Source organism: Pinus tabuliformis, chromosome 9, assembly GCF_031772625.1.
Source record: "Pinus tabuliformis cultivar Carrire ecotype Pingquan chromosome 9, CPIR1, whole genome shotgun sequence".
Lineage (NCBI taxonomy): Eukaryota > Viridiplantae > Streptophyta > Pinopsida > Pinales > Pinaceae > Pinus > Pinus tabuliformis.
In genome coordinates this window covers 696,287,412-696,312,443 of record NC_142307.1, presented here as the reverse complement: position 1 = coordinate 696,312,443, position 25,032 = coordinate 696,287,412, and the positions used below count along the sequence as shown (strand labels likewise).

At 38.2% G+C, this 25,032-nt stretch overlaps 1 protein-coding gene across 2 annotated transcripts in view; it reads right to left on the bottom strand.

Moving 5' to 3' along the window:
- Positions 1-25,032, bottom strand: part of LOC149150560 (Stress responsive alpha-beta barrel domain protein) — a 133,295-nt gene that overhangs the window by 85,456 nt on the left and 22,807 nt on the right. For both annotated transcript variants that reach the window (XM_089446108.1, XM_089446107.1), the window contains exon 3: positions 14,830-14,957. In XM_089446108.1, the coding sequence (XP_089302234.1) occupies positions 14,830-14,957 (128 nt within the window). The remainder of the gene's footprint in view (positions 1-14,829; positions 14,958-25,032) is intronic.

Below are 25,032 nucleotides of genomic sequence, written 5' to 3'. Positions count from 1 at the left end.
TTGGTAACTCTACTAACAGAAAGAGCACATCAGGGTGTTGCTTCAGCTTAGGATCTGCCATGATATCTTGGATGAGCAGAAAGAAAAATTTTGTTGCCCTTAGCATGGCTGAAGCATGGCTAGTTGTGAGGCAGTATGGCTAAGGAAGCTCTTTGGAGAGTTGTTTGAGAAAGTATTGGATACTATAGTAATTTACTATGACAATAAGAGTGGGATTCAACTTGCTGAAAATCATGTGTTCCATGACAAGTCCAAACACATTGAGATCAAATATCACTATATCTGGGATATGGTGCAAAGAGGAGCAGTAAGACTTCATCATATAGCGACTGATGACTAGATCGCCAACATTCTTACCAAGACTTTGCCAAAAGGAAAGTTCTTGGTTTTCAGAGAGCAACTTGGACTGACAGATGTGACCCTTCCTAGAGAGGGTGGTCATGGATGATAAGCCTTGGATGTGCGAGATCCTTGTCATGTGTTGACAAGTGGATCCCCCCAAGCAATGATGAGCCTTGGATGAGTGAGATCCTTGTCATGTGTTGACAAGTGGATCCCCCCAAGCAATGATAAGCCTTGGATGTGCGAGATCCTTGTCATGTGTTGACAAGTGGATCCCCCAAGTGTGTATACGGTGATGGATGTATCTCCCCTATGATGATTCTTCTTCATTAGATTGTAACATCATTGTTCCAAAGCAGAGATAGCAGAGATCCTTGTATCAGAAAGAAATTCCTCCCTAGCTGAGAGGGAGTGTTGAAAATTGATAGCTATGGGATGAATTTCCTTGAATAGAATTTCATTTCTAACCTTTCTAAAGTGACTTTCTAAAAATAGAAAGTCTTGTCTATCTTTGCAACCATAACTTTCGAAAAATAATAAATCACCTTCTATCAATTTGTAATCATATATACATGATGGAAAATCACTTAAATTATCCTTAATCATTCTCAATTGTTTAATTTTTAACTTGATCATCAATATTATTATTATTACTACTATTATTCTCTATATGATATTATCATATTATTATTAAAAACAAATTCAAATCTCTCAATCATGAGACTCAATCATGTCATATGTAACTCCCCTCAATTAATGCATATGTTACTCTCTCTCTCTCTTAATGGATTCATTCCTCTCTCTCTTTAATGCTCTTACGCACCTCTTACACTCTCTTACACACTTTAATGACTCGTCATAAAAAGATTCATCTTACACCTCTTTAATGCATAAGTTACACTTCTCTCCTAAATGCATAAGTTACACTCCTCTCCTTTATGGCATAAGTTACACTCCTATTTTGGCATATGTAACTCCTCCTCAAGGCATAGGAGTTACTCCCTCATGAATTCAACCTCCTTGCTCTTCCTATATATTTGTGCCTCTCATCCTCACTTGACACACTTACTTGTGCTTGTGAAAGGAGAATTCGAACTTGAGAAAGAGAGAGTTGGAGAGTCTAGAGGAAGATTGAGAGAGAGAGAAAGAGAGTCTTGAAGAGCAAAAGCAGATCTTAGAGAGCCAAAGTGATTCAGTACTACTATCAGAGATGTTCTTCAGATTTGGGTGAACTTCTTCATTCTCTCATTGTACTTTGTATCTCTGCTAAACAATTGATTTCTAATAGAAGAAGAATTTGGTTGGGTTTGCCCCTTGTGGGTTTTTCCCTGGTCATTGACCTAACTTCTCTATGTCTCATTGAGTTCTTAGTTATCTCCCATTGTGCATATGGTTTATATGGTTTATGTTCTATTTACAATCACTTAACTTATTTTGCAGCATAAAAAAGTTCTAGATTTAAGTGATTGTAATAGCATAGAATATCAAAATTTCGACATCTTGTTCTTGGGTCATAGGTCTTGGAATTCATCATTTGAAGATTCTATAAGAAGAGAAGAATTCTTGTAGTTTTTCCTCTCAAGAGGAGAAGTTTTGACCTTAGCTAGTAGCCTACATTTTGTGTCCTCTTGTCTCATTGATCTTCATAGTTTGGTAGTTGTTTGATGATAAGAACACAATAATAATCAAGTGAAAGAAGCAACTAGTTACAAGTACATCATGTTAAGTAAAAAAACATCACAAGTAGTTATCAAAATAAGAGAAATCACCCTAATCTAGCTGCCCTAGATTTCTCAACAAATTCCCTAGTTCACTAAATCATATCAACAAATGCTTTTTTAGGTATTTTCAAATGAAAGGTGCATAACCATGGAAAAGAATGCTAAACAAAAACCATCGGGATTATTCCTATAGGAAGTTCTATATTGCTATAGGAAAGTCCTGCAGTCCTACAGGAACTTCCAGATTTGAATTTAATGCGGCAACTTAATGGTGGAAAGCATAAAATTTGTAAAGAAATCTAATTTTAGCATATATAATTCATGAGAACAACTCAGCGAACTGAAAAGCCTAAGTTCCTATCTTTTACAAGAACATACAAAATGCATCACTCACTAAACTACTTGCAACATAAAATGAAAGAAAAGAATAGTATGCAAAATTGCAAATTAAGCATGAAAATGAGAAAGAGAAGAGTACACAAGGGTGTCTCTAGAGATCTTGTGGGTGGGCCCTCCCCAAGGTGCTCAAAGACCTAATTAAAATCCAACATTAGTTGCTTGGCAAAAAAGATTGTCCTTCCATTAGCTTAAAACAATACATAAGTTTGAATAAAGAAAGTTGCGGAGCTACAATGTAATCAAAACAATGTTCTTGCTCTTCTCCTGAGGCCTAGCCCTGAGTCTTCTTATACAAAAAGTTCAGGAAATAGCCTCCTCAATAGTGATGCAGGAGCATCCAAACTTCCAAGTCAAAATATACTTTGACTAGAGTAGGGATCTTTTTATTTTACTAAGGGAATTAGTTCCCTAACCTATTGTATTAATTATTTAAATGTATTTCCCTATGATTTTATGAAAACTCATATGAGTTGGAAAATCTCTAAGATTTCCAAAAGCTATAGAAAAGTGTGGTTGTTAGGATAGGATTAGTTTTAGAAAAGTTATGGATAGCTAAGATTTTGTCCATAAGGAAAAAGCTAATTTACCTTGAAAAGCATGAGAGATTTAGGGAATAAATCATGAAATCTTTAAGGAATAAATCATGAGAACTTTCTGGAATAAATCAGGAGTGATTTTAGGATTAGGAAAAGCTTATTTATGGAATGATTTATGGAGTGCTTTTAAGATTTAGAAAATATATTGTATTTCTTAATTCTATTTATTATAAGCCTACGGGAAATGATTAATGGCCAAATGAATGTGAAATCAGGCCATAAAGAGTGAATAAAGAGAATGAATATCTCTGAGCATATATATGTACAAAGCTAGCTTAATGAATGAGAGTTCATGCATAATTGTGAATCTAAGAATTCTATGTGGAGTGTGATCTCTGATTATTTGATTTCAAAGAAAACATGGAAACATGTTTTGTGATTGACATGTAAATCCAATCCAATAAACTTTGAATCATTGAATTAGCACAAAATTGTGGATTATTCGTTTTGTGACAGCAAAAAAAGATATCATTGTTTGTTACTCTTAAGATTGCATGTTTGTGGAAGTGAACATTGCAAGAAGAGGTGAATGTACCTGCATCAAGTGGTATTAGCGCTGGTACGCTTTTTGGAATTGAGGATTGCAACCAGAAGAAGGACAACTTCCAACAAGTAGCAGTTGGGTAGAAGTTGTCAGAGGGCAGTTCCACAGTGAGTGTGGGTAGAATTGCCAAGAGAAGGTTCCAGAGAAGGAATCAAAAATACCAAAAGGCTAGGCTCGGTAGAAAGCTTGGTGAGGTATTGGTAGCAAGTACAAAATTTGCTACGAGGTAAAGGCTTGGTTGCAGTTTACATGTGAACAAGGCGAGAAGAAGAAGAAGAAGAAGAAGAAAAGGATGGTTGTTGGTAGTCATTTCATGGATTCAGAGAAAAGTTATATTCAAAGACGGAATGAGGCTGGGATAGTTGGAAAAAAGGAAATGAGTGATGGAGAAAGGGAGAGGGAGATAGCTGAGATAAAGGAAGAGATTAGCAAAATGAAGAAGCATCTACAAAAGCAAACAAAGCAGTGGCTGGAAAAAGTGATGAAAGAATTAAGGAATGGACTTTATGTTGGGAAAAGAGTCCAATGGTCGGTTAAGAAGTTGCATGCACGAAATCAAAGAAGATGGATGAGGCATCTGATCAGAGATTGGTTAAGGATGCTTGGAGAAATTGAGGAAAGAGAGTTGGAAGTACCAAAAGAGAATTCAAGGTTTCATGTTTTTAAAACTAATGAATGTTTTATGTCTGTAGGGAATGAAGAAATGGCAGCTCAGGATTATGTCATTTCAATGGAGGAGACAGGATTTCCATATCTAACCAATAAGGAGGGAAGATGTGCAAATACAATGTGTACAAGTAATAGAAATTTCCAAAAGGATGAGGATGTGCAGAGAGCAAAGAGTTGGCTTAGAGATACTTCAAATGAGAAGATTGGTTGAACAATCCGAGGACAGAAAATATATTGAATTGCAGCAATCCAAGAAATGATAAGAATGAGTTTCCCATGGAAAAAATGCAACAACAAGGGGACAATAATGATGATGAGTTTCAGCAAAAAATGCAGAGAATGATGGAAGCAACTCTAGACAATTGGTATCCTGGTAATTTAGTGGAAGAAAACAACAAATTCCAACAAGGAATGGGTGACTTGTGTCAACTGGAGGACAAGTTAGACATAGAGATTGAGGAGATAAGGAGGCTGATGATTAAAGTGTCCCAAAGGAGGCATGTTGTAGGAAAGAAAGAAGATAACAGAGGTTTGGCGATGACAGAGCGAGTATACATCAGTAAGGAAGGAGGATAATTGCAGCATAAGGTCTGGAAGCCTGGAAGAATGAAGAATATGACAATAAAGCAGCATCAACATGACAAGGAAAAGGACCAACTGCAAAACAAAATTTGGGATCCAGGAAGATTTGCTTCATCAATACATGGTCAGGAGAACATGATTATTTTTCACCTTGAGTCTGATGCAGGAGCATCCAAACTTCCAAGTCAAAATATATTTTGACTAGAGTAGGGATCTTTTTATTTACTAAGGGAATTGGTTCCCTAACCTATTGTATTAATTATTTAAATGTATTTCCCTATGATTTTATGAAAACTCATATGAGCTGGAAAATCTCTAAGATTTCCAAAAGCTATAGAAAAGTATGGTTGTTAGGATAGGATTAGTTTTAGAAAAATTATGGATAGCTAAGATTTTGTCCACAAGGCAAAAGCTAATTTACCTTGAAAAGCATGAGAGATTAGGGAATAAATCGTGAAAGTTTTAGGGAATCAATCATGAGAGCTTTCTAGAATAAATCAGGGAGTGAATTTAGGATTTAGGAAACGCTGATTTCTGGAGTGATATATGGAGTGCTTTTAGGATTTAGAAAAGATATTGTATTTCTTAATTCTATTTATTGTAATCCTACGGGAAATGATTAATGGTCAAATGAATGTGAAATCAGGCCATAGAGAGTGAATAGAGAGAATGAATGCCTTTGAGCATATGTATGTACAAAGCTAGTTTAATGAATGAGAGTTCATGCATAATTGTGAATCTAAGAATTCTATGTGAAGTGTGATCTGATTATTTGATTTCAAAGAAAGCATGGAAACATGTTTTTTGATTGACATATAAATCCAATCCAATAAACTTTGGATCATTGAATTAGCACAAAATTGTGGATTATTAGTTTTGTGACTGCAAAAAGAGATATCCTTGTTTGTTATTCTTAAGATTGCAGGTTTGTGGAAGTGGACACGGAAGGAAGAGGTCAATTTTCCTGCATCAAATAGGAGGGTTGATTTCCCTCCAAGAATCCCTGAATCATAGTCAATTTGTCTACTAGGATCTGCTGCGCAGCTACATCTATCCTTTACTGCTGATATAGCATGTACTCGAGTAATTTTGGAGTTCCATATTGGCAGCCAAGAGAACAAGGTCCCTATTTTTATTGTGGGATGTTGATGCGTTGCTCGAAGAGGACTCGTTGATCCAAATACCTGTCAAGTAAATGTGCTTATGCTTCCAAAGGGCATGAAAACCATAATGAACAAGTTCACGAATGCATGTTTCTAAGGTAGCTAATGGTTGTAGATGGGCCTTTGAGCATCCATTTCTAGGGCCCATCATTGTTCCAAGAGGGAATCACTCCTAGATGGATTTGGGCACTAATACATCATAGGCTAGAGTGAGGGTGACTAGTCTCTTCGATTCCAAACTCATGCCTTAGTCCAAAAATACAAGGCTGATTTAGAAGGGGTTGTGATCACAATGTGGCATCCGGAGACGTAATTTGTGATGCTAAGGTAAGCCTCACCTCACCAACCACATAATAAAACATAACAAAATCCAAAAAAAAATATAGAATATAAAAATCAGAAGTATATAAAATACGAAAATATTTCACTAACTTGAGCTTGAATTCTTATGTTTCAGCTAGTTTTATCACTTGGGCTATGCTTGAATCTTATTCTTTGACCCAAGAAAGATATAGTTTGCTTTTCTTGTGTAGGGAAGCTGATTTAAAGCATTTCAAGGGGCAGTACAAAGGTTTTACAAGTCTGCAAATTCAATTTACAGTAGCAGATTTTGCTTGGTAAGCGAAACCCTCACCCAAGGGTTTGATCCTCAAGGTAAGTAATCATAAAATATTGATATTTTTTCACTCCTGAGCATTAATTTATCATTATTTGAAGTGAATAATCAATTTCCAACTTGCTGTAAATTAATTTTCTGAATAAATTTCAAATCTGGGTTTTGACCCCCTCGGGATTGGACCCCCTTTAGTGAGCAACATTTTCCAGATTGTAATATATTTTAAATTATTCACTTATTCTTAGCGTTGGGCTATTTTTATTGTCATATATTTATTACCCTATCATTTCCACCCTTGGATCCAACTTTGAACAAGTATTTACAGGCTTGTGGGTGGCTCCAAAAGGGAGTTTAGCTTGCTGGTTTTCGTCTTTTTCTGTAGTTTTGCAAGTCTGAAGTTGCAGTACAGCAAACTAATTGCTCAACTTCAACCATTTAACAAGGCCTACAGCAAGGTATTCATCTCAAACTTATTAAGGACTCCTAACACTCAAATTTTGTGTTATTTTAAAGCTTTTTCCATAATAAGAATGTTATTTTCTTACTGGTTTGCATTTTCTGTAATCAAATTTTCATCTTCAGAATAGCAAGATCCTTGAAATTTACTCCTAGACTCCATCACCCAAAAGGTATTATTAGTAGGAACTAGTCTACCAACCTGTGTTGGAGAGTATTTTGTAGGGAATCCTTCCATTGCTTTGTAGGGGTTGGCCTAAAGAGTGACAGTGGGCACTTGTCCCCTGCAGTGCCACCTTAGTATCTCCTTTCGACCTTAGCAAGACCTACTAGTTTGGGCGGAAATATAACCTATTGAAAAGACTCAAAATGGAAAACTGTAAATGGTCTGCCACACCTTACCAATCAAGAGTGAAGTTAACTAAAGAGTGTGATTCTCAGAAAATTTGTTAAACACACATGGATAGGAAAACAATAGGAAAGATAAATCAGTGAGTTCATTTTTTCATTAACATAAGATACACATTTATAGTACAATAGGTGACTCTTGGGATTCAGATCCCAAGGTCTCTTGGACTGCTTTGTCCATTCGAATTCCACACTAACCCTTTAGGATTAGGTGTCCAACATTCCCCCCCTTAATCCGAAGGGTTATGTATGAGTCCAAGAAGAGAGCTGTAATACAACATGTGCAAAAAATGCATGGCAGCACTAGGCTGAATGTGCTCTATGAAATGTTGGTAAAAAGGGCGGTGGTTTAAGGATGACCACCAACACTGGAACGCTTAGTGCAGTTCCCGGAACTCTTCCAAAACTGGCAAGAAACTGAAGTTTTCTGCTAGAGGAAGTGATCCTATTGTTTTAAAGAGGGAAACCTTCAACCATAAAAGGGAGGTCTCACCCCGCATAAAAGGTAAAACTTCAACCTGAAAAGGGAAGTCTCAACTTGTGATGGTTTAAGGATAACCAACAACTCTGGAATGCTTAATGCAATTCCTGGAACTCTTCCAAAGCTGGCAAGAAGCTGGAGTCTTCTGCTAGAGGAAGTGTTCTCAATCTGTGTTCACGGGCATCTTTGTCTCTGGCTGCAACTCTGAAACTGGTGTGGCAGGTTGTGGCTCAGGCTCGCTTGATGTGACTTTGAAGCTTGTAGATGACCATCATTTCCCCCCTGTCAGATACAAGGTGAGAAGATGGAGAAAACTCAACTGCAAGACTGTTCAATACTCTGGAACAAGTTCTGATATGTGTTTGGAATATCTTCTTGGTTGTTGATGCCCATTGCCAAGAAGCGATCCATCCAAGATGAATCTTTGTTCTTGCAGGACGTTTGTTTCTGAAGCATCTGTGTGAAGAATGGCTGGTTTTATGACAGTGCTTACATGGATGAAGATCAAAACAGTGATCTTTCAAATGGCCAACTCAATCACAGTGTTGGCATTTCACGATCTGTTGTTGTTGTTGCTGTGGAAGAGGGGCAGAGTCTGGAACAGTTGAAGCTGAACTGTCATAAGGAGCAGGTGAACTGTCATTAATGAAACCAGCACTCTGAAACTGAATGGGCTTGGCATAGTCTGGAATATGAAAGGACAAGTCCTTGTCATATCCAAGACCAGTTTTGTGCTTGTTGTGGACAAGCTGTTCCCAAGGTCTGATGATGGGCTTGGGAAGTGCAGACTGAACCTCTGCATCTGCATGTAACTTTGCTCCTTTATTGGAATGAACAGTAACATTAATGACTTGCTGTTTATGGGAGTCTGCTTCATTGTTCTGAACAGAAACATGTTCAGAGTGATGACTCCACTGGTGTAATTCTTCCTGCTGTAGCTTTGTTTCAAGCTGCAAAAACTCAATATTCTCATGTGCAGTTTGCAGAGAGGTTTGGATGTCAAAGAGAGTTTCTTTGTTAACTTTGACCATCTCATCAACAGTGGAATGAATTAGGATATTCAATAACTTTAATGCATCTTCAAGTCTGGCCATTTTTCTTCAATGTCACTTAAAAAACACAACTGAGGCAACAGCAACAGAAAAATAATATTGTACTCTTACTACAAGATATTGTAAGGGCTTATCAAGTGGCAACAATGTCGCGAAAATGGTTGATGGAGCAGGACCTGAGTAAGCTGGATGTTACCAAGTTAAACTACAATAAACATTTCTCGTCAAGCTACAATAAACATTGGTACAATTGAGCACATGGTAAATCAACAGTCCACAGTTCGTTTCAAGAATGAACTGGAGCATAACATCACCAATGCAAAAAATATATAAATGTGAAGATGAGCGCTATCCTCAACTTCAAACTTCAGAGCATCTAGCTGCTATGGAAATCATGCAAAATCTCTACAAGAAACTGCTCCAAAATCTCTACAAGAAACTGCAAAAAAAATGACTTCAAAAAATGTCTTCAAAAATGCTTCATGGGTATTGGTTGCTCAGTTACTGCTGAACAAGCTATTGCCTAAACAACGATCCAAATGGACTTACAGCGGCCCTCGTGACTTGTCCATTCCATGGCAATAAAATAATCAGATCCATTAAAATAATTTTCTACCCACTGGCTAATACACTTCCGAGTATCGACTTTCAATCATTCCACATACAGAAACAAACACGATGCAGATTGATCTTCGGCAGGAGCCGCAGAGAAAGATCGTCTAGTCCAAATTTAGTGCTCCCAAGTTCATTCTATTCGTAATTGGTTCCATTCGTTCCCAATGCAGAAATGAGCCTCTTTCTACTTTCTACTAAGTGTGATTCCCAATTAAGCCCATGTAGCTAAAGGTTGATCCCAGATCCGGGTGAAAATTCCGTGTATTGCCAGGAGCTTCTCGGGTATGGGCAATAACCACTGAAAGTCGATTACTTGATGGTCTCCTCGCTAGGGAAATGCATTACGTTATGTTATTATACGATGTATTCTTCGCAGTGAGATGAGAACAAAAATGGAGAATTCGAGTCTCTTGTAGCGATTAGATACCAATTGTAGTGATAACGACTCCGCAATTGATCAGTGACCTGATAGCGATGACGCCACAGGCAGCCCGAAATTTCTGAACATCTCTGTGCTACAGCGTGACAGCGTACCCAAACAACGGGGCCTGAGGGGCGAAGCGATAATGAACACACGAACAACGGGCCCTTCAACACAAGAAAAAATAAACGCTCCAGAACTCAACGCTGGCTGTCATGGAGTTAAATTTTGCAGCGCGCTAGGCCAACAGCTTGAACTATGAACAGAGACAGGCTTTTAGTGACTGTAAAGAAGCCATTGAATCATTTACCGCAACCTCAGCATCAGCAGTTGCATCATCAACCAGCACCACAGCTAGCAATGAACCAAGCGACTAGTTCCACGAGGAGACCAAATGTTTCTCACTCCATTCCTTTTGGTTCTTTGATACCGATCATTTTCTTTTGAAAATATAAGTATTTACATTTAAATAGGTACGCAACATTAAAAATACAATGAATCCCTTCGACTGTAATCGAACTAACTTGAGCAAAAATGTAAATGCAGACAAAAATGTTTCAACACACGAGAGTGCACAGTGATGAAGATTTCCAGAATCGAAACAAATGATTTAACCTGCGGATACTACGAAAGTCTTTAGACATTGCAAGGCATATCCTATTTGTGCCTGCGTTTCCAGCGCTCAACCAATCGTTCTACAGTCTTGAGGGAGCTGAGTATGTCAGAACGGTTTTGGAGTCGGCATTCAGGGAGCTGACACCATCAGCAGCGCAGCGTTTTATATGGAAAATTGAGCAGCGTCTGGCAATGAAAAATGAGCAGCCTGGAGCAGGGTAATTATCATGAAACGCTCATGGACAGTGCAGACAGCACACAGGAAAGGAATATGCACAGCCCAGGGAGTGCAGAGGATATGAAACGGTTTTGGAGTCAGAGCGCATTCAAATGAATATGTCAGGATGACAGCACAACAGAAGCGCAGGGCGCAGTTCAACGACTTCCAACTAATTTGCAGAGATGGACCATAAAAAACTCATTAAAACATAGAAGCGTTGGTTTACACAGGCCACAAAAACAAGTGGCTCACACAATATTGAGAAGGTTATGAACGTACCAGCTCCGATACCATGTTAAACACACATGGATAGGAAAACAATAGGAAAGATAAATCAGTGAGTTCATTTTTTCATTAACATAAGATACACATTTATAGTACAATAGGTGACTCTTGGGATTCAGATCCCAAGGTCTCTTGGACTGCTTTGTCCATTCGAATTCCACACTAACCCTTTAGGATTAGGTGTCCAACAAAATTGATGCTACTCTCGAGTCTCAAGTATTTTATTGATAGCCTCGTATATTTAATTCAAAGTTGGCCTTATATTTCCTTTGCTATTAGCACTGTCTCCAGGTTCATGAAGGATCTAGACGATGGCCACCCAAAGGCTGCAAAATGGAGGGTTTGTTATATCAAGGATACTATTCAACTTAGTATCAAGTATTGCAGTAAGAATATGAACTAGTTAATCAGGTAAACCAACTTGGATTGGGTTGGAGATGAAGATAACAGGAAGCTAACTTCTAACAATGTGTTTCATCTTAGATATGGACCCATAGTCTATTCTTGTGAAAACAGAAAACGGTTTCTCTTTCTGAACATCAAGGTTAAATATAGAGGTGTAACCAAAGTTGGCACAAAGACAATGTGGATTCACAACTGAATATGTGAGTTTGAATTTCTCTTTGATGAGTCAACTCTTGTGTACTGTGAAAATCAAAGTGCAATTCAAGTAGTTGAAAATCTTGTTACTGATTGTAAGATGAAGCATGTGGAGGTTTATGTTCATTATTTCAGACTATTGGTATAGGAAAAGTTGTTATGTCTCTTATCTATTCTGAAAATAGATTATTAGATCTCTAACATCTTTATTAACAAAATCTAAATTTGTGAAATTTCAATTTATTCTTGGGCTTCAAAAAGTTACAATTATGGAGGAGTGTGCATAGCTCACCTCCTAGAGCTCCAGAGAGTTGTGTTAACAGGAGGGTGTTGTAACCAACGCTGTTGAAACTAAAATGGTTCTGCAAAAGTTGACCAGTCCGACCACATCCTTTGGTCCAAATCAAGCACTCAATAGGAAATGGATGGTTCTGTACAGAATAGGATTTGTTTGCCTAAACCAACCAGCTTCATATTGCATCATACAGTGAGTGCGTGGGACCAGTAAACCCCACAAAAAATGAAAATAAAAACAAAAAAATATGATGTTTTCATCGCCATTAATCAAGCTATTGTGGAGTGGGGATTGACTCATAGATGCTCTAGGGAATCAACATAAATTGCATGAAATCCACTTAGAATGTCTCTTGGAAAATGGTCCTAGAAGATGAAAAACCATGGAATATCATCTTTGTTTATGTATTTTGGTTCAATTATGCCAAGTAAAAAAAAATGGTTTAATTATGAATTGCATTCTATGCTACTTTGGTCATATGCACCCTTATTAATATATACATGAGAAAACGTTTTGTATAATGGTTTGGATTCACATGGATGTACATGAATATATATGTTTCTTATCAAATATGACTATTTTATGTATTTTTTGGCATACTATTTTTTATTCCAGATTTTTATTAGTTCCTATCCGATTTCAATTTTTTGGGGTCAACTGATTTAGTCACAGGTCCAATTCTGATAGCAATGTGGTTGGAACAACTAGTTCATCACCTCTAGATCTTCTGGAGACAGTTGACAGTCAAAAGTCAACCTAGGAGTCAACTAGAGGAGTTGACTGGTTGGTCAGGTCAACCAAGGCAGTTGACTGGTGCGAGGGTCACAGTAGAAAATAAGATCTTACGCACTGCCTAGGCAATCAAAGTTGACTATTTCTTCCACAATTTAAGGGAAGTGTGTTATACTTTGGCCATATATAGATTATCCTTTGGATCAATCTATAGTGAGAAAATTTAGTGTGATCAAGTGTGGTAATACAACGTTTTTTCTTCTATATGTCCAGTTATGCTCACTTGTGCTTCAATATTGTAGCAGTACCTTTAGACACCATCTCTTCTTGGAATACATAACACTTCAGTTTTACAATTCCCTAATTCTCCATCAGCTAAGTGCATGATGCAACCAATGCAAAAAAATGTGTCAATGAGACCTTGGTTCACTGCTCAGTGCTTAGGCTAACAAAGTGTTAATTCATCCACCAAATTTTTGTTCTTGTTGTGGTCTACCCAACCCAAATTCGGTAGAATAGATACCCCCCTTTAGGGATGCATCTAAGTCAAAGTAAGCTTGCATTACAGGATGCAGTTTCATTAAACATGTTTTTGGGAGCAGCTTCCAAAATAAGCAATAAAACATACATACATACATGCAATATATATACATATATATATAAAGTTTAAACCGAATTTTACTACTGCCCATAAAAACCTAAAAACCTCATTTTACTACTGCCCATAAAAACCTCAATTTACACTCATTCTTACATTTAGAGATTTTGCTGGCTATACCCTACTTGTTGTTGGAGACCTCTGCACATGATTTGGAGCTAATTTCAAAGGGGAATTGATTTGCTCCTTGTCTACCTGTCAGAGGGCCTTCCTGAAGTTGAATACAAGCCATTTGCTGACAGATTGAAGAGTGTATTCACAGATTTTTGTGCCTCAATATTTATGTCATTATGGAAGTCTAGCAAAACTGAAACTGATGTATCCCAGAACATGTATATTTATGTATCTCGTTGTGACATTGCCTATTTGCACCCTTGCATGCAATAGAAATCAGAAAACTTCTGTATTTAGCCCATAATTATTTGTAATTTACTAATTCCACTGCCATGTATCAATACATATTTTTTCAACTAAATTACAAATATTTTCTGTATTTCTTGATTTTCAAAGTTGTCTCTTGTTTTGTGATGGAGCTGACTCCAAGTCAAAGGGCTCATCAAGTCCAATCCAATTCCAAAGTTGTGCAATTTTGGATTGAAGACTACTGGCTGTTTATAGGGACTGTGCTGATAATTTTGTATTTATCTCACTAGCAGAGGTGAAGTGCAGTACCTACATAACAATACCTGGGCATATTTTCGATTTATGTAAAAGTGGATGAGAATAAACTAAATGATCTGGTCCATGTCAACTTTGTCATAAGCTGTGTTGTATCTCAATCAAGATTTGTGCAAGACTACTTTGGCAATTATTTTAAATTTTATAGATTTTACTTCATATTGGAACATCTCAATAAAAGTATTTTACGATGTAACTCATTATATTTCTATTCTTCTTAATTTCTACAAGTTCTAGAGTGGCTCATGGAGCATATGAACCGAAGTCATTGTAACCCCTAACCCCTTAGTTGACTCGGCACTTTATTGACACATCAAGATTCGAGTATTATAGAAAAAGCAATGCATAAGAAGCTCTTAGTAACATATATACTATGTCCAATACAGTGACAAGGCAAATGGAAATATGAATTGATATTATCTAGTTTTTAGATACACAAGGAGAACCCAGCACACTATTGCCTATCTTTTACACAAGAAGTTGGCATATTGGATTTGCACCATTACTCAAAAATGGAAATATCTCTGTTCTAGTTGAAACACAACTCTTTCTGTATTGATTATTGAATAGCGATTTGAATATTTATAGATCTATGCATACCATATATTGTTGAGGTTATTCAAGAAAAACTGCAAACTACAGGACATATCTAAAACAACAACCATATTGTAAACAGCTTACCCAACGAGATTGAAATAATGCCTCTCATGTGATACTGGGAAGTGTAAAGAAAATCCAACATATCCTTCTCTTGCTCATCTGAGAATCCTGCCTTTGTTCTAAATAGGACAATATGCTCCACAACTTTTCTGCCAGCAATTGAAAGTGCCCTCAGCACCAGATAAATCAAATTTTTGAAAGCTAAACTTACCAAACAGATAAAGCATAAATTACATCAGCGCTCATCTAGACCAAATACAATAACCATGTTGATCTGAATACTTTATCGGGATATACAAAGTTCAAACAGATCTTGCAGTTCGTGGCATCTTTGCAGTCAATTCTATTACAAACAATATATGTATGTACGTACAAATGTATAAAACCAGATGTGTCTTGAATGAAAAGATGATGTTAAAGAGCCAGAGTTGCAAGGAATCCGATGTAACTCTCCAAGGTGAAGAATGGAACTCAAACTTACAGTATTACTAATCTATTTGCATTTGCAAGTATGACACACATATGCATTTAACTGGCATTACTTCTTCCAAAATGCTTTACTGTCTGTTAAGTTGTTAACGCTTGACACTGGAATGGTTCCAAGGCAACTGGAGAACATACACTGTCATATCATACAATCTCTCTGCGGTTTGGGTTAATGCTTGCTAACCATGAGGAATGCTTATGCAACTTCTAAAGATCAAAAAACGCTGCCAAACTGTAACACATGCTTCCAAGTAGGTAAACCACCAAGAACTCTTCTCCTTATGCCATGCGCTTTATTTTGATGAAAAGAGTATGTGCAATTAAGGATACTCCCTATAATTCTCCTTCTCAAACCAAAAATATCTCCCCATGCCATGCGCTAGGGCTATAGATGAGAATAAAATATCTAATCAAGGTGATTTCATAAAAAATAGGCCTCCATGACTGATTTTCTTTACCTCCTAACCAAAATTGCAAATTATCTGAAAAATCAATAATGTCAAGCCACAATGGCAGATGCTCCTCTAACTGGCCAAAATAGTAATGCATAGCAGCCAACAAGTCACACTGAAGCTCCTCAACTATAGCACCCCCTCGCCAACAAGAATAGCAGAACAATGTCCAAATCTCACTCCAACCATCAACATCAAAAATATTAGGTATCAAAATGTAACAAATCCCTAGAAACTAAGAGCATTTAAAATGGCCTCAAATTTTGCATCAATACTCTACACCATACTGGGTACTCAAAAAGATAAACACCCTGCCTGAAATATCATCCACCTGCTAAAAATAAACCTTCTAAATTATAGTAGTGGATTTAACTAAAATTCAAAGCATGGGATAATCTCCAAAGTGGATCCTCAAAAATGTAATTTTCCTGCTATTCTGAACACCTTCTGAAAATAGAATTTTGTCAAAAATAGAAACTGCTCCAATTCACTCCAAAATTGAACCATACGCCTATCTCCTCAATGGATATCCAAATACATTGCCATCTGCTACTGGAAAATACCAAGTTTATAAAAACAGAAACTCCTAAAAATAGTCTAATCAAGAATTTGAAAGTGTCCATCTGAATGTACTCCATCCCCCATGCATGCTACCTTAATCTGCACAGGGAAAATTGCTAAAACTAGAATTTGGAAGCCTGAACGGAAAAAATTTGCTAATAATATCACAACATGGAGTATCCCCCTGAAATACTGATCTCTGAGTACTCCCCAAGATTCATACAACTCTAAAACAGGGTAAGGCTGGAAAAAAGCTTAAAAACAAATAACCCATAAGGGTAAAGTATTCACAATCCATTGATGCTGAATGATGGGCTCTGTAGTGTTGAATCCATCCCATATAATATCCATGAACTGTTGATGCCAAATGGTGAACTCTAGCATTGAACTCACACCAAATAATATCCATGAACATATGCTAGAATGTAACAAAGATTTATGAAGAAAAATTTAGTGTCAACACTGTCAACTCAATTATACTAAGAGTGATTACTCAAAAGTGAAATATGAACTCCATTCATATCCAATGCAACTGACACATCAAACCTTTGGAACAACAAAATTTTAACCTCGAAAGGCATTCTCAAATGTCAAATATTGACAAAAATTTCAGTATGGTAAGAATTGTTTACACCAACAAATTTTAGAGAGCTAACTTATATGGTAGAAATCAAAGGAAAATGATTTTATGGTCACTTTTTCTTTCTGAAGACTAGTCATATCAACAGCTAGCAGGAAAAAACTAGTTGTAGATTGTTTTTTTTAGACACCTGGCAATCAACAGCCACTTATACTATCCATTATCAATTTATCCATGACAAAACATTTTTAAGGAAGAAAATAATTGTTTATGTTTGTATTCCCAACAATCAACCATATTATGCACCATATCAAGAAGATGGTTGCAATCATATTTTTAAATTGAAAATAACTTTCACGAATGGTGAAAACTAATAATTGCATTAAAGGCTATTTAGAATAGAAAAGCATCAATAAAGTTAGGCACCAGTGATCAAAGCCATCAAAAAAGTTTTGCATGCTGCGTACTGATAAAATATGCCACTTTCATATTCATTACAAAAGCTTCACAAATACAATCACAGAACATGGGTGTCCCAGGATCGTCATAAACATAAAAATACAGACAATTCACCAGAAAATCCTAGTATCAAAGCACAAGGTTGTAACATAGATGTGTTGGGGCCCTGGGGGTGTGGGAAAGGCAAAGAGAATCATTCTTGATTCTGTGAAGAACCATCTGATCCCTCACATCGCAATGAAGAAGACGGCAAAGGAAATGTATGATGCCTTGACCACCTTGAACCAGAGAATGAATATTTCCTATAATATGTACCCGAGAAACAAGCTTTCTGCCACCAGCATGAGTGACACGTACACCATGGCTAGCTACTTGATGAAGATCACTGAGTTGAGAGATCAATTGGCAGCCATATTGAAAAACGCTGAAGATCAGGAGTTGGTGCCCATTGCACTGAAAGGATTTCCCGCATCACCAAAATCATTTCTTTAGGGTATTTGTGCTCATGAGAAGTTTCCCACCTTTGAGAAGCTTTAGGACAATTTCACACATGAAGAGACAAGTTCAGCAAAAGAGAATGAAGTAGAAGACTTTGCAAAACCTGGAGAGGTAAAAGCCAAGCACAACTGATGAAAACAGAATCACAAAAGTGCACCTAAGAGAAAGATGCCAATTACAAGAGAGAACGCCAAAATTGTGTTCCTAGGGTTATAACACACTGTATATCAGATCAAGAAAAACATAAGATGAGACGAAAAATGAGAGCTTGAGTTGCTTACTTATACACAAGTCAAGTCATGCATCCCTTGAAACAGCTGCTTATTGTGAAAATTTCACTACTGAAATCCTATTGCAGCAACTCGTACTATTTCTTCTAACTATTAATTAAATTAGCAGTTTATTGGTACGACAACAACGAAATAAAGACTGCAATCTTCACAAAAATACTGCGGAAAATAATAGCGTTGGTGTTAATTTTAGATAACAATGGTATGTACTATGCTTGGCACAATTACTTCAATGTACTTATAAGCAGCCCAATGACAATTTCCAAATTAGTTTCCAATAGCAATCACATTAACCATAAATTGCATTGACAGTAATTGCAGATAGAACATAAAATAAAAATGCAGGAGACAAGCCAAGACAAGAGGACACCAGATTTGGCGGATGCCAGGGAAAAACTCCAATGTGGGGAAACCCTTTGATCAATTCTTCTTATTATTATATCAAATGTTCAGAGAGAGAAAGTACAAAAGTCAAAATTGACTTTCCAAATCAAAGTCAAAACAGCCCTCACAAATCTGCATTCAACTGCAGTCAAACTCAGCCCTAACCAGAAAGTCAAAGATGGTCAACACAGCAGTCAAACAGTCCACTTGGAGCTCGGTCAAACCCAGTCAAATTCGGCCTACCTTGCTGGTCAAAGTCAGCCCAAAACAGTCCTTCAAAGTCTAGTCTGCTGTAATTTTATGCAGTCAAAGTTGCAGTCAACCCTGAAGTCAATGCTGGTCAAAGTGCCCATATTTTCTCAATTTCTGTGCCCAGCAATGCGGCCTAGAGAAACAGAAATAATCCTCCAAAAATCAGTCAAAACTGGTCAAAGAGTCCCTGGTCAACGCTGGTCAAACTTGGTCAACTCCTGAAATTTTCGGCCCTATAATTTTGTCCAAAAATTCGACCTCCTTTTGCCACGTTTGTGTGAGAGAAAATGCCCAATAGTTGTACGAACCAATGAGGGAAAGAGAGAAGAATGAGTGAGTGATGATGATGTCAAATGAGGTGAGAGGTCACTTGTATTTACTATTTATACAAGTCGTTGAGGGTGAAATGACAAGTCCATTGGGCTTCATGAGCCTACATGATGATGTGGCCGACCTGAACAATTTGCACATGTGTGGGCATAAATTCAAAAACACACTTCTACTTGTCCAAATTAGATGATTTTTATATCAATTTTGGTCCTCTCGAAAAGAGGAATTTAATGCAATCATCATCTCTATCAAATGAGTTGTCCCAAGGTGGAATTTGGCCCTAGTTGCCAATTTTAACAGCTGGAAACTGAGAAATATTCTAGCACACACACATAAAAATTGACACACTTATTTTTGGACAAATATCCCCGTAAAAACCCAACTTGGGAAAACCGGTGTGACAGCTGAGGGTTTTTTATTATTATGTAGCAATGAAATAATCTGAGTACAATCTAGATGCCAAAAAGTGGCAATCCTGCAGAGAAAATACTAGCAAAAAAATTTTGAGGGATATTACCCTCACTCCAAGCAATCTCGGCACTGTCTGACCTCTGAAAAACTAGTTGTCCAACTGGGCCTGCGTAGGCTCTGCCTCACTCTGACACTGCCTGCGACATGAGTTGCCTGAATCGACTACCAATCTAGTTGTCTTGCCTGTTATTGACTAGGAAAATGCTTCTCTGGCCTTTTGGGATTTCTTCCCGACTTCTGGAACTGAAACGTCTTCTCCTCCAGCAAAATCGAACTGCCCTTTTGAGGCTTCTGCGCAGCCTCCTGGGGAAATCTCGACTTCTCTGCAAAGTACTCACCGGATCGGGAAAATATTCCTTCGGCTTCACTGTCCCTGCCCTTCTCCATCTCTGCTGCCTTCTAAAGCTCGAACTCTTCCAACAACTACCTCTAGAAAACCAAACTCTCCAAGGAAATCGATCTCAAGTGTGTGTTCTCCATCTACCCATCGACTACTTCTTATAATCTTTTTTTGGGGCTCCAACAGCCAAGATTAAAACTTAATCAGGGGCTAAGATTGTTTCCTAGTCGATCCATGCGAGTTTCTAGATGATTCGCACCTTATCTCAATTGAGTATGATTAATTAACTACTTTTCCTAATTTTAGACTTAGGAAATATTTAAAAAATAGGCTAATAATCTAATTGAGACACTTCTAGGTGGAATTTCCATAAACGATTTCTGCGTTATAGAAAACTCTTGTGTTTTAGCCTCTCCACAAAGTTTCGAGACTAGAACACCTTTGATGCTACAAAAACTAACACTGCTACAACACCCTGTCTTTGTATCACCTTCTGTCACACTGCCGATGTCAGGCCACTACCCACCAACCACTGCGCAACTCTGATGTTGCATTTGTGTTGTTGCCGACACTGCTATACTGTTGTCAACTCTGCATCTACACTGCAACTCCCTCTCATTTGCAGTTGTTGCAACTGCAACTACCGCAACTAAGAAGCATCCTAAATGCTTAATCAACTGTCTCTGCTGCATTTGTCTCCCAAATCTTGACTGCTACTAGTCCCTACACTGTCCACTAAGGATTTTGTGTTGTTGTTGACTCTACTACTGAGCCACCTGCTCTGCTACCAACACTGCATTGAGCTCCTCAGCACCTAACAGCCACTAGTTTGCAACTGCCACTCGGATAATCTGACTGCATCATCTGACACTAATCCATCCTACTACTAAATATTGTGGGTCCCTATAGTAAGGTAATGATCCATGAGGAGGACACTTCAACGGGCCCTGCCCAAACCTCTACAACTCTGGGACTATAATTCCATATTGCCCCACCTCACTCCTGGAGGTATAGCTACAAACATGGCAAACTCTTTCTCCACCCTGGAGGACAGCGTATCTATCTCTGTGGATGTTGTCGCCTGGTCTTGCTTCTCCTACTTGTCCTTCATCCTGAGAGGACATTGTGTACTATAGTGGCCAAGCTTACCATACTTGAAGCACTTGACCTTAGATAGGTCCTTTTTCTTCTTCTTTTCACCCTGTCCCTGACTGGGACCCTTAGACGCAAGGGCCACATTCTCCTCTTCCTTCTCACCCTTTACGGCCTTGCTGCTGCTTGCACTAATGGTGTTCTTTACTAGAGCCCGCCTCAACTCCTCCTACTGTAAATAAGACCAGACCTTGTCCCATGCAAGCAATGTGTCTCTGCCCAGGATACTTTGGACAAACACCTGCCACTCCTCTAAGATACTGTTCAGTGAAAATCATACAAGCTTTGTCGGTTGAGGTGCCTCCCCAACGGCTGCAAGCTTATCTCAGACCTCCTAAATCCTAGTGAGGAAGAGATCTATGCCTTCACCATTCTGCATCTGAATGCTTCTTAGCTTCTCCTGGAGAAACATCTTTCGCTGCTTGGTAGAACCCTAATATCGCTGGAAAAGAACATCCCACATTTCCTTGGTAGTTTTCTTACCAACTATATGCGAAACTATATTATCTCGGACTCCATCCAAAATCATCCACTTTGCCTTCGCCATTTCTTTTTTGTACTCCTTCAACTGATTCACATCCTAGGGTACTACCACCACATTATCTATATAGGCTTTCAGGCCATATTCATCTAGAAGGAAGGACATCCTAGCCTTCCAGATGACATAGTTGCAGGCTCCCTCCAACCTATCTTGATCTATGAGCCCAGTTGTGGTCATCTCTGAATTTGGTCTAAAATCTTCCTCTTTCCCTTTGCTCGGTTGTTGGGTCTGCTACACGCATTGCCTTCAAGAGTGAGAAATTTTGGTCATAGCTTCTGCCAATCTGCAACTGGGAAAATCGGATCTCTAAAACTTGAAACCCCCTGAGAGAAATTTCCCTCAGTGTGTGCTCTTTCTCTTCTACCTAGTGGCGATTTTGCTTCTACAAAACCCTTCTGCACCCAAGAAAGGAATTTGCTTCACCAGAATTACTTCCCAGCTTCACTACAGCCAATTGGAACTGCTCCCGACCTCTGCAAATTTACCTTGCCACCTGCACTAGAAAAAATCGAACCTTCTGCCCGGCAGTTCGACCTGCTAAGCCAGCTTCTGCGCAAATCTGGAAAATGTACTACCAGACTCTCTGAATTTGGGCGATTTCTGCCTTTTGCTTCTGAGCTTCCCGCTTGATCAATCTCCCTCTGATACCATGTGAAAAATTCACTTCTGAAATCATATTGCAGCAACTAGTATTATTTCTTCTAACTGTTAATTAAATTAGCAGTTTATTGCTACGACAACAACGAAATAAACACACTGTAATCTTCACAAAAAGACTGCGGAAAATAATAGCACTGGAAACTGAGAAATATTTTAGCACACATAAAAATTGACACTTATTTTTGGATAAATGTCCCCGGAAAAACCCAACTTGGGAAAACCAGTGCAACAACCGAGGGTTTTTTATTATTATGCAGCAGTGAAATAATCTAAGTACAATCTAGATGCTGAAAACTAGCAATCCTCCAAAGAAAATACTGGCAAAAATTTTCTGAGGGATATTACCCTCACTCCAAGCGATCCTGGCACTGTCTGACCTCTGAAAAGCTAGCCATCCAACTAGGCCTGCACAGGCTTTATGTCACTTTGGCGCTGCCTGCCACATGTGCTGCCTAAATCAACTGCCAATATAGTTGTCCTACCTGCTATTAACTAGGAAAACTCTTCTCCGACCTTCTGGGAATTCTTCCCGACATCTCGAACTGAAAATGTCTTCTCCTCAAGCAAAATCGAACTGCCCTTTTGAGGCTTATGCGCAGCCTCCTGGAGAAAATCTCGGCCTCTCTGTAAAGTACTCACCAGATCTGGAAAATCTTCCTCCGGCTTCACTATCCCTGCTCCTCTATATCTCTGCTTCCTTCTGAAGCTCAAACTCTTCTGGCAACTGCCTCTGGAAAATCGAACTCTCCAAGGAAATCGATCTCAAGAGTGTGTTTTCCATCTACCCATCGACTTCTTCTTATAGTCTTTTTTTGGGACTCCAATGACCAAGATTAAAACTTTATCAAGGGCTAAGATTATTTCCCAGTCGCTCCGTGTGAGTTTCTAGATGAATCGCACCTTATCTCAATTACTTCTAATTAATTAACACTTTTCCTAAGTTTAGACTTAGGAAATATTAAAAAAATATGCTAATAATCTAATTGAGACACTTCTAGGTGGAATTTCCAGAAACAATTTTTGGGTTATGGAGAACTCCTGTGTTTTAGCCTCTCCACAAAGTTTCGAGACTAGAACACCTCTTATGCTACAAAAACTAACACTTATGGCACCAAAAAACAAGAGCAAATATTCCATGAGGGTTATTTAGTATATATATCATGTTTGACTCATAGTTTTAAAACTAGGCCAATCTAACTAGGAATCGGCTTGGTTGACCGAGCCATACCCTTTCCCGAGCCAACTAGATCAATTATCTAGTTCGGCAATCAATCTGTTACCAAACCGAACCAGTTGGTCACTGATTCGGCCAGTTCAATAATGGACCAGCCGGACCGACTGAACCCGACTTAAACCGATCGATCTCAGTGGTGGAAAAAAAGGCAAGTTGGGCAGACTTGAAATCAATATTTTTTTTGTTTAAACCATTTCCTAGCTCCTATAGCCTTCTCCCACGCCTACAAAGGTGACGCAACCCCCTCATATTTCCTCACAACTATCTCATTGTATTTATGTGAGGAGTTTGTGAGCAGTTGGAGTTGGTTTCTAGAGCAGCATTGAGGAGGTTCTTGGGCGATCTTTGGAGCAGCATTGGCTATGAGTTTTTGTTCTGATCTCTATATATTATTACATGTAATGGACAATGCACTTGGTGCCATTTTGATATAATAGATATATTCATGAGCATGCTTTGATCAAATGTTGTCTTCTCTCTATTATTCTAATGCTTCGAGTTTGGAAACATGAATGAAAATCTTCAAAAATATGATTTTGCATTCAAATTAAATATTTACTTTTTACAAAGATAAAGTCATTGAATCAACTAGTACGAGTTGATACCGAGTCGGAGTCCGAGTCGGAGTTGACCCTTGGCCGGTTCCGAGTCGAAGTCTGAGTTTTAAAACTATGGTATGACTAGGTCGCCCTTAACCATAAACCTGGAAAGATATTGCAGGAATATATGATGAATGTTGAGGCAAGCTCAACATATGATTTTGGCAATTATGAAGTCAAGATGTGTTCATCTTGGGATTAAAAGGTAGCAATGCGAGAAGATAACCTGAAGGTCAAGTTTGTACAACAACAAGAAGATCACTTTCATAAGGAAGCTATGATCAGCTTGAGGTTTGGAAAGGCTCAATATAATGCCTTCATTGATGATAACAAGATGAAAGTGATGTGCAAGATTGATGACCTGGATCCTGTCGCAAGAAAGAAGATGGCTCCATGATACCCAAGAAGGAAGGAAGCTAGATAAAATGAGATGCAAAGGAAAGAGGGAGCCATGTAGAATAGGCAATTGATTCTCTTATGGAGAGTCGAGACAAGCTATAAGGCTTGTGGTGTTGACTTCCCAAATAGAAAGGAAGTCTGGAATCTTCTCTAGATTTGAGAGGGAGTAAAGAAGTCTCCTTAAAATAGGAGCAAGGATCTATTCCCTAATCAAGAAGGAATAGGGATATCCTCTCTAGTTGAGAGGGAGTGATGTTGGACATCACATGTGCATTATTTTCTTCATGTGTCATGCACTTGACCAAGACTAACAGCCGTAACTCTAAGTGAAGGCCTTGAAGAAAGAATGGTGGAGGATTGGATAAGCATTTGTGGTTTCCTTGATGATTGAGCATCCAAGAAAGGAAAGGTACCGACACTCTTTGAGGATGTGGCAGGTATCCAAGATAAGAGTGGTTAAAGAGGACCACTATTCTTTGAGGATTAAAGGTTAAAAATCCAAGATAAGAATAATCCTAAAAGTACATACCCAGTGA